The sequence below is a fragment of the Meriones unguiculatus genome, chromosome 7, assembly GCF_030254825.1.
Source record: "Meriones unguiculatus strain TT.TT164.6M chromosome 7, Bangor_MerUng_6.1, whole genome shotgun sequence".
Lineage (NCBI taxonomy): Eukaryota > Metazoa > Chordata > Mammalia > Rodentia > Muridae > Meriones > Meriones unguiculatus.
In genome coordinates, this window is record NC_083355.1 from 33,043,499 (window position 1) to 33,057,943 (window position 14,445).

The 14,445-nt window shown below is 40.7% G+C and overlaps 1 protein-coding gene and 1 pseudogene across 1 annotated transcript in view; one reads left to right on the plus strand and one right to left on the minus strand.

Annotated features, from left to right (window-relative positions):
• The window catches only part of Hsf5 (heat shock transcription factor 5), a 44,850-nt gene extending 30,409 nt beyond the window's left edge, over nt 1-14,441 (minus strand). Inside the window, exons 1-2 of the mRNA XM_021661473.2 lie at nt 13,701-14,441; nt 7,854-8,228 (exon numbers count right to left, since the gene is read on the minus strand). Coding sequence (XP_021517148.1) covers nt 7,854-8,228; nt 13,701-14,334 — 1,009 coding nt within the window. The 5' untranslated portion in view covers nt 14,335-14,441. The remainder of the gene's footprint in view (nt 1-7,853; nt 8,229-13,700) is intronic.
• On the plus strand, nt 4,283-4,365 carry LOC132655705 (U2 spliceosomal RNA; annotated as a pseudogene).
• Nucleotides 14,442-14,445: the final 4 nt, after the last annotated feature.

Consider the following 14,445-nt stretch of genomic DNA (forward strand, 5'->3'; position numbering starts at 1 on the left):
TGAAAAAGTATATTTTTAAGTTGGGCATAGTGACACAAGGCTGGACTCTCAACACTCAGGAAGCTCAGGAGGGAGAACTTTGAGTTAAAGGCCAACCTGGGATACATGGCAATATCCTGTCTCAAAAACAAAACAAAACAAAAAACATTCTATACCATGTCTATAGTACAATAGTCTACAAAAGTGAAAGCAATCTGGAATCCTTAAATAGACAAATGGATAAATGTAAATATAATACATGTTGTATAATTATTATTCATCTTTGACACATATACTACAAAATGGATGAACCTTTAAGATATTATGATGAATGAAATATGCCAGTAACAAAAGGGTAACTATTATGTGACTATTTATATGAAGGTCCTAGGCAGTTATATTTGTAGAAAATTAGTGACTGCCAAGGACTAGAAAAAAAGAGACTGGCTTAGATAAGTACAGTCTCATTTAGATCACGTTAACATGGAAATGGTGATTTAGTGAAGATCGTGAATTTAGTGAATAATTCATAATACTGTGAGTTAGTGAAAATGAACTACGCAGAGCAATTTATACATTAAATATTATATAGTTCAACTTATATGAAGTATCCATAATAGTCAAATTCACAAACAAGAAGGAGGGCAGGCTGCCTAGAGCTGAGAAAGAGTGAGCGGGAGTTAGCATCTAATAGGTACTTTTTTTTTTTAATTGGGACGATGAAAATGTTCTGGGAATGCATAATGGTAATGGTGAACGTAAAAAGTCACAGAAAAAAGTTAAAGTTCGATTACATGCGTGCTATTCTAAAGATGGCACGTTTCGCTTGTTTCCTGACGACAAGTCCCTCTCTTCCATAAGCACTGTCCTATCTAGGCATAGTAACAACAATGGGAAAATGTGTACCTCCACTCTGTTTCTGTACATCATGTAGGACGGAAAACCTAAAATCCAAAGTTTTGAATGTAAGCAAAATTTCTAAATTATAGAGTGCTTATCTAGCATGTGCAGAACCCTAGGTTCCACCCAAATACTAAACAAAAATCCCACCTCTCCCCCCAAAAAGGGCTTTAAAAAACAAGAGCCTTTAATACCAGCACTTGAGAGGCAGACACAGGCAGACCTCTGTGAGCTCCAGGCCAGTCAGAGCCTCAAAGCAAGAGACCATTTCAAATAATAATGATAATAATGATGATGGGTAACCAACGTTTTTGCCCAAGGACCAATTTAACCACATTTTAGTAAATGATATTTTTAAATAAAAATATTCAAATATTTTATTTACCATATATATTTTAAGATTTATTTTTTATGTATATGAGTACTCTATCTGCATGTACACCTGCATGCCAATAGGGCATTGGGTCACATTGTAGAGGGCTGTGAGACACCATGTGGTTCCTGGGACTTGAACTCAAGACCTCTTAAAGTGCTCTTAACCAATAAGCCATCTCTCCAGCTCCCTGTGTCTTATAGTTCAAGATTTTATTCTAATTATGTATATATCTTCATGTGGGTTTGTCTGTATGAGTGCAGGTGCCCACTGAGGCCAGTAGGGAGCACTGGGTCCCCTGCAGCTGGAGTTAGTTACAGGCAGTTACAAACCAACTCTCAGCCATCTCTCCAGGCCCCAAAGCATATATTTATACAAATTACTTAACCCTTATAGTATTACCAGCCTCATTTAAAAGACTGCATTTGAAAATATTTTAGTGTGTGTGTGTTTAGAGGTCAGAGGTCAATCACTTTTTACCTCAGTTTTTGAGGGGCTCTTTCCCTGAGGCTGGAGCTCAGGGCTTCGGCTAACCTGCCTCGACACCAAACCCTAGGGACCCTCCCACCTCTGCTTCCCAGTGTTAGGAATGCAGGCAGACACCACTGGCTCATTTTATGTGGGTGCTGGGTGTCAACACTCAGGTCTTCATGCTTGCATGGTGAGCACTTTACTGATGGAACCATTTCTGTAGCTCTTACCCTGCGTGTGTGTGTGTGTGTGTCTGTGTTTGCTTTTTGAGACAGTGTCTCATGTAGCCCAGGCTGAACTCCTGAACCTACTGCCTCTACATCTCAAGTGCTGAGACTACAGGTGTGTACTACTGTACCGGCTAAAGTATTTTATCCTTTTTATGTAAGTAGTGTTTTAATTTTTACAAAACCTGTTCATGGATAGTATTCAGTTTCTGGCCCAAACAATTTTGGCTTCCTTATACTGTAAAAAATTGGGAAATCTGGAAATAAAGGCCATCAGATGTCTAAATGAAAAGCTGGGGCTAGAACTTGTCCACTCTACTCAACAGCAGCTAAGGTCATTTTAATCAAGGACTGCTAGGAGGAGAGGATACGGAGACACGTTAAAAGCAGCCACACTACTCAGAGCTCCCAGTTAGGCCTTCTCACTCCAGCATCTGGAGGATGTCCCCTTTGCTGGGACAGAATGAGTTAGTAACCCACCCTGTTAGTAACCCACCCTGACGGCCAGCAGCACAGGAGGGCAGCTCCCCACCAGCATCTTTGTCTGCCCCAGCCGAGGAGAGCTAACTGTCTTCTGTGGAAGTGCTGAGTCAGGCTGGATGGGCTTCTGCACCAGTCTGCCACGGACTAGTTGTACCTCAGTTTCTCCATCTACAAAATGAATTACTACTATGACCTTTAAAATGTAACTTTGGGGCTGAAGAGAAGGCTCAGTGGGTAGAGCACTCTGAACACGAGCATGAAAGCCAGAGTGTGTATCTTCGGTACCACAGAAAAGAAACAGAAGGTCGCCTGGGCAGGATGACTAGCTGTGCTAGCCAACCCATGGAGAGACCCTGCCTCAGAAAATAAAGTGGAGAGCGATCAAGGAAACACCCAGCATCAACCTCTGCCTCCATGTGGATGTGCACATGCCCGCAACACATTTGAACACATACACAAATGCCACATGCATGCACACAGAAAATAAAAAATAACTTTGAAAAGAAGGCAAAGTTGATCTTGAGTCAATTTAGCATGTTAGTCAAGAAAAAAATCCTTAATGTAGGACTTCCTAAATATGGATGTATGAATAAAATACATTCAAATACATAGTAAAAATGAATAAAATTAAAAGGCTTAAAATGAAGTTTTTCTACATAAGTGGGAGATTATAGTATCACACTGAAAATAACAGGGGGCTAGATAGTTGATTCTAGATAGAATTAACTAATACCAGATAAAACACTTTGTCTTTCAAGGATTATGAATTTCAAAGTGTGAACAAGATAGGCAAGAAAAATTAGTGTTTCAAAGGAGGGGCAAATGTAAAAAAGTCATTGTGATGATTGCTTTGTTTTTTTGAATCAGGGTTCTGTGTAGCCCTAGCTGTCCTAGAACTAGCTGTATAGAGCAGGCTGGCCTTGAATTCACAGAGGTCCAACTGCCTGTGCCTCCTGAGTGCTGGGACTTAAGGTGTACACCACCACTGTCTGGCATGATGATCATTTTGTTAGTTGGCCTGATGGCATTTTTTTTTTTTTTTTTTTAGTTCCTGGTTTTAGTTAGCTTTACTAGAAAAATTAATCATTTATGAAATAAAATTCAAATTTTGGTAGTACTATTAAAAGAAGATAAATCCAAGTACTTTGTCATCGTCTTTTACCCTAAATATTTTATTTTGAAATAGTCTTATTATATAGCCCTGGTTGTCCTGGAATTTACTATGTAGACCAGGCTGGGCTTGAACTGAGGGCCTCCTGAGCGTGAGGGCTAAAAGCACCTAGCTCCCCCCCACCCCCAGCCCACAGAAGCCAGAAAAGGGCACTAGAACTCCTGGAATTGGAGTTATAAATTACTGTGAGCCATTATGTGGAAGCTGGGAACCAAACTCAGGTCATCTGCAAGAACAGCCAATGTGTCTAACTGAAACCATGTCTCCAGCACCTTACAACTAATTTTCAGATGACGTTTAGTGTTTTCTATTAAAATTTTATCTGAATCTTAGGTAACAAGAGTTTGTTTTGAAGAGACTGAAATATGATTGCTATTTCAGTTAGTTATTTTCTATGACCTACACATATGTAGTAGGGATTGTCTTGTTTTTCAGTATTAACAAGCTGACTTAACTTTGAGAAGGCTGTTCATAACGCTGTCAACAGTTTCTCACTAAATGCTGGCTCTATTGCTTGGTATTTTGTATCCTGCACCCTCTTTGGTAGAATTAAGCAATTGCACAGTATTTTTTCTGGCATTCTCTCTTCCAGAACCTTCTATTTAACAACACAACTCAATCTGTATCTTCAGACGTGCACAGTAGTTCCACTTATTTCATGTACTAGGAGCCGTCACAAGCACTTCTCGGCCTTTTGGCTAAGATCAAGTGTAGAAGCTGTGATGACATTTGTTTTATTCTCATAATCTGATAAACTCTATAGTCATCTCAAAATTATCCATCTTAAATGATAACAAAACAAAATTCAAACAACACAATGTGACATAAACTACCCCAAACAACAGTAGCTCTTACTCTGCTTCTTTTTGCTGCTCTTCAGTGCTGGGGTGGGCACCAGAGCCTCATGCATGCTAAGGTGAGTTCCATCACTAAGCTACAGTCCCACTCCCTTCTTGTTCTTTTAAAAATGTCTCCTTCCACATTCTTACCTTGAATGCTTACAGACAAGAGTTACAAGTTCATAATCAAACTAAATAAAGGGTTTTATCTGTTTGTTTTGGCTTTGGTTTTTTGAGACAGAGCTTTTCTATGTAGCCCTGGCTGTCCTGGAACCTACTCTATAGACCAGGCTGGCCTCAAACTCAGATGGGATGCCTATGCTGGGATTAAATGTGTGAACTACCATCCTTGGCTTGATTTTTTAATAATATTCCAAATCAATAATTTAACCAGTACTATTTCGCCAAAGAATAACTAGTATTAACTCTTCGGAACACTTTCTAACAGTATATATAAGTGGTACTCATAGAATGTAGAACTAAAAATCTTAATGAAAATTGCTTCAAACTCCAAGTAGATTTTCCAGTTAAAAAAACTAGCAGATTATAGTCATCTGTTCCTTAAGATTACAGGAATATAATACTCAAGCCACCGTGTCTAACAGACCCATAGAAAAAAGCCTCCAAGACTCCAAACTGGAAAGGTCAGGGTACATTTCTACCTTTCCCTACACCGTCCAAATTTCAACTCCTAAGAAGCTTTTCTAAAAATTTTTAGGTTTATTTATCTTAATGTGGATGACTATTTTGCTGCATGTCTGTTTGTGACTATGTGCATGCTTGGTGACTGTGGAGCTCAGAACAGAGTGTCAGGGCCTCTAGAACTGCAGTTACAGATGCTTGTGAACCACTATGTGGGAGCTGGGAACTGAACCCAAGTCCTCTTCAAGAGCAGCCAGTGCTTTTAATGCTAAGACTTGTCTCCAGACGGACAAGAAGCTTTTGAGTCCTTAGTGCTTTAAGAAAAGAGAAATATTATTGGTGAAAGAAGAGACTAAGGAGTTATTTTGGTTATGTAATATAAGAAATTTAAGGAAGACAGGGCTGGGTGTGGTGGTGCCCGCCTTTAGCTCAAACACTCAGGAGGCAGAGGCAGGCAGATCTCTATGAGTTCAAAAAGAAGGTGGTCTACAGAGTGAGTTCTAGGACAGCCAGGACTACATAGAGAGACTAGACATGGTGAAGCACACCTTGAATCCCGGCACTGGGAAGCAGAGGCACACAGATCTCTGTTAGTCAGAGGTGAGCCTGGTCTACAGAGCTAGTTCCAGGACAGCCAGGGCTACACAGAGAAACCCTGTCTCGAAAAACAAAACAATACAAACAAAAAGCCAAAACTCACAATATGTATACTATCTACCTACAAATATTTCCTAGTCATATACAGAATGCAGCCAAAATAACTTAGCTAGTAATGCCTAATTTGTTTATTAAAATACAAGATTAAATTTATACAATCAGTGAACGAATAATAGCAAGTTCATTCATGTTTATAAGTAAGTATATTATTAAAGTATAAGATCTAGTTGTTAAAGATAACTACTGTTATAAAGTAAATAAATTACATCTTTAAAAGAAAGAATATTGGATTAAACCCACCAGTAACAAAAACCTATTTCTTGCTATATTTAAGATAAATAACTTATAAACATGAATTTAGCCATCTTCTACTTTTTAAAGATTACACAGATGTTTAGCAGCTGTAAATCTGGAAAATATTAGAGTTTAATAATTTTCTATATAAGATTGTAAGTTTTAATTTTTTCTAATAGGTAAAATGATACTCTGGTTTCTCTTCAGACCATGTAAAATTTTCAGTTTTTACTAATAGACAAGACAATTAAATATATTAAATCATATTTACTCCCATTTTCATTCTCAGCTCCATCAGGAGAGGCGGACTGGCTCTAAACTCCCACAGTTGATTTCAACTGAGATGCTTAGTGAGAACAGAGTGATGTGTCTTTGAAATTTGTATCAGGTAAGATGGAAGGAGCCAATAATAACACCACCACACGTTTAGATGCTAACAGTCAGAAAGCAATAACATCACAAACACAACAGTCAACACACCCATAACTTTTAAATGGCAACAGATTATTTAATTCCTTTTCTAGTTCCTATTCCTTTTTCTTACTTTGTTAAATCTTCCCTGGGAGAACAGCCTAGCCAACACCTTTCAGAGGTTCTTTCTAGATCTGAAAAACTGACAAAAATTAACACTCCTAGATCCCTAATTCATAAAGGAACGTCCCCTTTTCTCTTTCTGGTCTTCTCTAAAAGCTTTGACCCTCATCTTTGTCTATTGCCTCACTTTGCAGGCTTGTCCAACCCATGGCCACAGGCCACATGCAACCAAGGATAGTTATGAATAATGTCCAACACAAAATTATAAACTTACTTAAAACACTCTGAGAATTTTTGTAACTCGATTGTATGCCTACTGAGGCTAAACTTGGTCTTGATGTGAAAACACTGACCAAGCTTGGAAGCACACATGAGAAGACACACACCACTGCTACAGTGTTACTAGTATCTTGAAAAAAGGTATCTGAAGACACTATTTTTTTTTTTAAGACACAAAAGCAGTGTTAACTCCTGGAAGGATTCCCAAGTGTCCTGGGATCTACAGCCTGTCCTCAGCATCCTTGGATGAGGTCACAGCTCTGGTTGCAGTTTCCTGCCTGTTACCCCTTAGTCTTTATTTAGCTGGCTGGAGGGACTAGTGCAAGGCTCGACTATTCCTCACACTTTAAGGATTTAATTTTCAAAGACTATGTGTTCTTGCTAAGCTTCATTACTGAAATACTAAAAAGATTTGATATGTGGTCATTTCATTTATGAAATTAAAAAATACATCTTAAAAACAAATTGAAATAAACATTGCAACAACGGTCAAATAAAAGTAAGGTTCTAGGGCACTAAAACTTAATTTCAGAACCAGAACACACTTTGAGGACACAGAATTTTCATTTCACTGAAAATACACACTTTTATGTGGTAACAGATTCTCAAAATTCTTAAGAACAAATGAAACTTTCTATATGTGTTATATATGTAAGATTTATTTTTAATTAGATGTATGTGAAGGGTGAGGTATGTGAATGCAGGTGCTAGTGAAGGCCAGAGGCATTGCATCCCTGGAGCTGAACTTACAGGCAGTTATGAGTCACCTGACATGGTTGCGAGAGTCCTCTGTAAGAAAGAGTATACTGTCTTAATAACTTAGCCATCTCTCCAGCCCCCAATCATTATATACTGTTTTAAATTATGTCTGGTTAAGAAGTCATTAACAGTTTTTAAAATGCATATTCCTATTTGTTAAGCACATAAAGATTAAAATGAGATAAAAATATAAATGCCCTTATAAACTACCTTTATAGAAGCCAGCAAACTTGAATGTCTCCTACCTGTTGGATAGTAGGCTTGGGAGTACTGCGCTGAGGGTGTGTAGTTACTATATTTTTGGGAGGAGCTGACCATTGTTTGAGGACCTTGTTGAACGTGTACAGATGTGGCACTGGGCTGCAGCGTGTAAGTAACCTCAGTTGGAAATCTCTGCAGTACAGGAAATGGAACCCCTTTATCTGAAAAAGTAGGAGACGTCTCCACTTGTCCAGGGTGCATTCCAAGGGAGTTCTGCCATGTTCTAGGAGGAATCGGGGTACGATCTAAACCTTTCAGAGGGAAAGTGCTGTGGTTGTGGGATGAAGTTGATACGTAGGAATAAGGAGACAAATTATCTCGCCGGAATGACCGGTGAAATTGTCCTACAGCCACTGGTCCTGCATAAAAGAGGAAGAACACATTTACAAACTTTACAATACACCATCACACAGTAAACCAAAAGTCAAAAACATGCAGCTGTTCACCTACCAGCTGTTTTTAACACAACAGAACTTTGAATTGGGCAAAAACAAATTCAAAATACAGTACTGAAAGAATAACCAACTCTTGATTCTCAACATGACTGTCATAAAAAAGCAAAGTGGCTAGCCTCTAAGCTCAAAATTAAAGCAAAACTAGGAGTTTCCCATGCAGTCTTTCAAGCCATTTAGGAATTTTAATGAGTAGGAATTTATCACTCTACTACACATAAATGTTGTAATAAATAAGAATTCATAGCATGGCCCACGAAGAGACGTCATGCCCTTTGTCCCCTCTTCAGTTACTGTGTTGTTTACTTCTTCACTGCAGTGATTAATTATTTCCTTATTGTTTGAGCATGCCTGCTACAGCATGTGTGTGGCTGTCAGGCTGACTTTCAGGACTTAGTTCTCCCCTCCGCCATGTGGCTTCTGGAGGATGGAATTCAGAAGCACCTGTACTTGCTGAGCCACCTCACTGGTCCCTTTATTTACTTATTTTACATTCATTTATAGTTAATTTTTTTGGGACAGTCTTACAATGCTGTCCTGACCTACACAGCCCAGGTTCTAACCTGAAGCATTGGAGCAATTTTCTTGTCTCAGGCAACTGAGTGCTAGGATCAAAGGCATGTGCCACTCAGCTTCAAGTAAAAAAAAAAAAAAAAAAAAAAAAAAAAAAATCCTTTTAGAAGTCAGGCTTAAAATTTTTCATCTAGTTTTCTTCATCTTTTCAATCAAGCAATCTTTCATGAGTTTTTTTTTTGCTTTTGTTTTTCTTTTCTTTTTTTTAGGATCGGGGATCAAACCGAAAGCTTTGCATATTTTAGGCAAGCACTCAACCGCCTGAGCTATAGTGCAAGCCCTGCATTTTGTTTGTCTGTTTGTTTTAGTCTCTAATAAAGACCCTTCCCAGATATCAGCGGCCTTCAAACACTGACTTGCACAAGTGTCCCAGGAAGCACTGATTAACTCTTCAGATAGCTAGTCTCGGAGACCAAAAGTATTTGCTTTTTCTTATCTAACTAGATAGAAAAATGAGAAAAAGGACAAAAGTATGCAATGAAAAAACGGATAGCTATAAATATAGCCTAGATTTACTCTGTAATTCTTTTTTTTTTTTTTTAAAGATTTTATTTATTTATTTTACATATCAGTGTTCTATCTGAAGAGGGCATCAGATTCCGGTATAGATGGTTGTGAGCCACCATGTAGGTGCTGGGAATTGAACTCAGGACCTCTGGAGGAGCAGACAGTCCTCTTACCCACTGAGCCATCTCCAGCCCCTACTCTGTAATTCTTGAATACAAAAACTAATTTATTCAGAAAGAGAATATTACCTATTGATTATGTATGTGGTTCACAATTTCCTTTCAAGATGTTTTTAAACTAATCTTATTACTTTATTAACCTAGTCTTTATTAAACAGAGGCAAAATTTAATTCATGTATGACTTCAGTGCTAGGTCACATGTTGAAAGATGTCACTCAAATATCTACCCAGTCAAATAATTAAATTATAAGCTATTCAACACATTACACATCTCCCATTCTATTTCCATGGCAATTAATTCCCTTCGCAAACAAAGCATTAGCACCTAGAATAAACAAACAGATGCATGAATTCTAACAACACAAATTCTGGAACCTGAGAAACCAAGCACTCTGTCTAATGAAGAAAAAAACAATTGCTAACTCAGAAGGCTGAAAGTATTCAAATGATAGATCTCTTAAAAACTTGGCTTGGCTGGGGTTAGGGCTCAGCAACAGAGTACTTGCTGAAGCATGTTGGAAGCTCTGGATTAAATGCCCAGTACATCAAAACAAAACAAAAAAACCCAAGCTTTCCTCTGAAGCACAAAGAATAGCTTTTGTGATGTTGCTTGCCTACCAGTTTCTTACATTCACATGCCTTGAACTCAGCACTGACAATCCCCGTTTCTCTTAAGAAACTGATACTTTTCACAACACCTGTTTCTGAGTTTCCCAACTACCCTATCCCTTACTTGTTATCTACTTGGGTGTTTCACATGCCAAAACTACAAGCTGCCTACAGCTCACTGAACCTTCTGAACTCTTCAGGGATAGTCTGTTAAATCTCCAGTTGGGTTCCAAAAACATAGTTTTAATCTGAATTAAAAAATAAATAACATCTGGGGCTGGAGAGATGGCTCAGAGGTTAAGAGCACTGGCTGTTCTTCCAGAGCACTGGCTGCTCTTCCAGAGGTCCCGAGTTCAATTCCCAACAACCACATACATGGTGGCTCATAGCCATCTACAGTAAGATCTGGTGCCCTCTTCTGGCGTGCAGGTGTACCTGCAGACAGAACACTGAATACATAATAAATAAATCTTAAAAAAAAAATAAATTCTGCTTCTCCATTATAAACTCTGAGTGATGGGCAATTACCTAGTTCAGTACTGATATTAAAGAATATTGTCAGGATCAGGTCATTCCTCACTGAGGAGCCATTGACAGTCGATGGTTTCCTTAAGGGTGTGGCCCCTCATGGGCACCATGCTCCAAGCGGATGGCCCCACACCCAGGAGTACATGGGCAGTATAAATTAGACTCAGTATTTAAGAGGACATGAAGTTGGTGGGAATAGATCTGGAAGGAGTTAGAGGTATGAATATGATAAAAAAAATATATTGTATGAAATTGTCAAAAAATTTTAAAAAAAGCCCCAAAAGCAGTTGGGGGGGAATCATTATTAATTTGTTTCTTAAAGACAAAAACCAGGTTAGTTCTTTTTCCTTTTAAGGGTTAGCTAATAGGGCTCTCTCTGAACCATCACATTCATGTCTTCAAAATATCTTTAAATGCTTTAAATATTTTATCTTTAAAATATCTTTTATATTTAAATATCTTTAAATATCTTCAAAATATCTAAAAATCTTTAAAGGTATATTTGGCAGTGTTTGAGCTCAGAATTCTAGAAATGCAGGGCATGATGGATTTTTTGTCTTTAAAGATTCTGTTCCTTTTATGGAAAGGAAAACAAACTAACCATCCATCAAAAATCTCAACTTTGCTCACAGAGAGCCTGTGGTGTCCACATGTATCTGCTTCCCAGACTTAATCTTCATTTGACCATTATAACAAATACTATAAATTGCCAGTGAAAACCAGATAACAAAAGTGAACTAAAAGTAAAAAGCACAAAATCTTCACACTTTTATCAGGTATATTCTTGACTTAGTGGATCTAAATAAGAAGGTCCTAAAACAGGCGGCTTTACAATTAAGGAGGATTTGGAAGGGAGGAAGCAGCAGTCATATAACTGAGGCAAGTTCAAGTAGAGTAAAAATTGGGTGTGGGAAGCCTGGCAAGGTGGAACATGTCTTTAATCTCAGCTTTTGGGAGGCTGAGTCAGGAAGACTGCAAAGTCTGGACCAGCCTAGACTACATAACAAGATCTTGTGCCCAAAAGTTAAAACAGAAAAGAAGAAGAAGAAGAAGAAGAAGAAGAAGAAGAAGAAGAAGAAGAAGAAGAAGAAGAAGAAGAAGAAGAAGAAGAAGAAGAAGAAAATAGAAGAGCCAAGGTCCTTAGCACATAGAAGGAAACAAACTGCAACAGTGTTCCTGAACCTACAAAAGAATCACATCACACCTGAACCAGTAACACAATTGCCTATGGCAATCCTAACATCCTCCTGTACCTGACACCAGGAAAAAAACAGGAGATGCCTGAAAACACACACTTTCCATACATAAAAGCATGAAGCTTTTCAACAAATAGTCTTTAAACTGCAAATAAGTTGGATACTGGCCTTTTGAATACAGTGGGAAAAATAGAATAACAAAAAGGGGCTCACTGGGTAAAGGTGCTTGCCACCAAGCCTGATGTCTTCAGTTTGACCCTAGTAGAGGAGAACAGACTCTTAAGTTTGTCTTTTGATGCTACACACACGCCACACCTCAAGAGCATGTGTGTGCACATATATACAGATAAGCAAATATATGTAATTTTAAACACCAACAAAAAGACCACTGGTTTAAGGCAGGTGAGGGCGAAAGAGTAAAGAGAAATTGTTGGAAGAATGTTACTTCCCTGTCTTCCCTCCTTCTGCCCTATAGAAATAAGACTTGAAAAACAAAATGAACAGACAACCCAAGCCAGAGTTTCTGCTGAACAAAGTCCATAAGATTGTTTCCACGTCTTCCTCCTCACAAGTCCCCAGCCAAATCAAGGACCAGTGCATAGACAGCTCACTATTCCTTTAGAATTCCTTTAGAACATTCCCATGCCAGTTATTTTCTCAGCTTGGTACTAGAACTTTAACCTAGTTCCTTATCTTCTAAACTCCACAGAGAGAAAACCTAGGCCCTTATCTTCCAAATTCCAAATGCAGAATTGCTTCAGTGCTGGGCCTAGATTAAACTGACCATCATGTTATTGTACATCTAAAGCTTTTCCATGCTTCAAAGTCTGAAAATGTTTCTATCACTCTTCTATGAGAAGGTGAAAAACAAAAATCCCAAATTCCTAATACTGTATCCTGTTGCTCCTTGGTGTCTGTCGTGGCCTCCACAGAGAACAAGAGGCATCAAGTCCATGAAATAACTGTGACCAAAGGTCTCTGAGCTTTTCACTGAATATTTACACACTCTCCCTTATCCCAATCTGATCCGGAATGACCAGGAATAATGAAGAATCAATAAACTGTAAATGTGTGCCTTCTAAAATTCTTTTAAACTAAGCCTCGGCACCTGGTTTTCGTCCTGTCTTTAGCTGTTTTGCTTTATGTTTGTCCAACCATAACATCTCAGCATTAGCGGGCTGACTCTACACTGGAACAAAGCTTGCCCCTTAGATACAGAGACAGTATCTAAAACTCTTGTTTGCCATTGGGAATTTAAATATGGCTGTTTTCATTAACACTTCACTGATTTCTTAGATGTGTCAACAGGTGGAAGGTGGTATGCCCCTTCAAGAATAAACTTCCACCCAAGAGACCTGTTCCCCTTTCCCTTGATTGGGTAAACAATGCCTTAAGTTTTCTTGACGGCAACTTTGTTCCTTAGCCCAAACCTGTGGAGTGCCTGTTCTTCTGACTGCTGGACAATGGAGGCCTTTCCCATCTGGTGCTTGCTTCCATAAATGACTATTTATTCTAGCCGATCACAGTGGAGAGACTAGATAGGGGTAAATGGCTGAAGAGGTTAGGGGTGGGGGTAAGTTAACTCTTGGAGAAGAGCGGAAAGCAAGCCCAAAGCCTGTACGTCTTTTGCAGCTAGACACAGACCAGGGGATGCTTACGGACTCTTGCCGGAGGAGACACAAGTGCAGGTGCTGCAACCTAGTCCTGGAGTTGGGCGGAAATGGTGTTCGCTCCCTGCCGCCCACGTGCTTGACGAAGAGCGAGGATCCAGGTGGCATACACTCACCATGCTGCTCTGGCCGGGGCCCTGAGGGCTGGGGCGGCGGGTCCTGATGCTGCAGCGGGGAGGTGGAGGCTGAGGCCGAGGCAGAGGCTGACGTGATGAGGAGCCGCTGGAAGCGGTTGGGCGGGCGACAGGGCACCTCCAGTCCGGCCGCCAGCTTGGCCTTGTTGGCGCTGGTGAGCCTCTTGAGGTGAACGAGCAGCTGAGGCTGGTCGCGGCGGAAGTGCGGGCTGTGGAAGTGGTGGAGTGGCCCGTCGCCCGCCGGCCCGCCAGCCCCAGGCCCGGGTCCGGGCCCCGCCGCCCCCGGCCCACCCAGCACCACCTTGCGGAAGCCGTAGAGGTTGAGCTGCCGGATGAAGCTGGTGAAGTTGGTGGTTTTGAAGAGCTCGGGCTCGGCCCCGGCCGCTCCGACGCCGCTGCCGCCGCCCCCGCCGCTGCTCCCCGCTCCCCCCGCGCCCCCGGCCCCGGGGCCCGGCGGGCTGAGCAGCTCGGCCTCGAAGAGCGGCTGGTCGATAAGCAGCCCCTCGCCACGGCCGTCCCAGCGGATGGAGCGGTACCGAGGGCTGTTCACCAGCCGCCACAGCTTGGCGGGGAAGTTGTTGGGGTTGATGGGGGTGGACAGCAGCGCCTCCTCCATCGCCCGCCCGGGCCCTGGGCCTCGCCCCGCCGAGCCTGGCTCTCCCACCGTTCTCGATCCCCCGGGCCTTCGCTGCGCCCTGCCCCCTCCTGCAGCGCCCGGCCGCCGAGG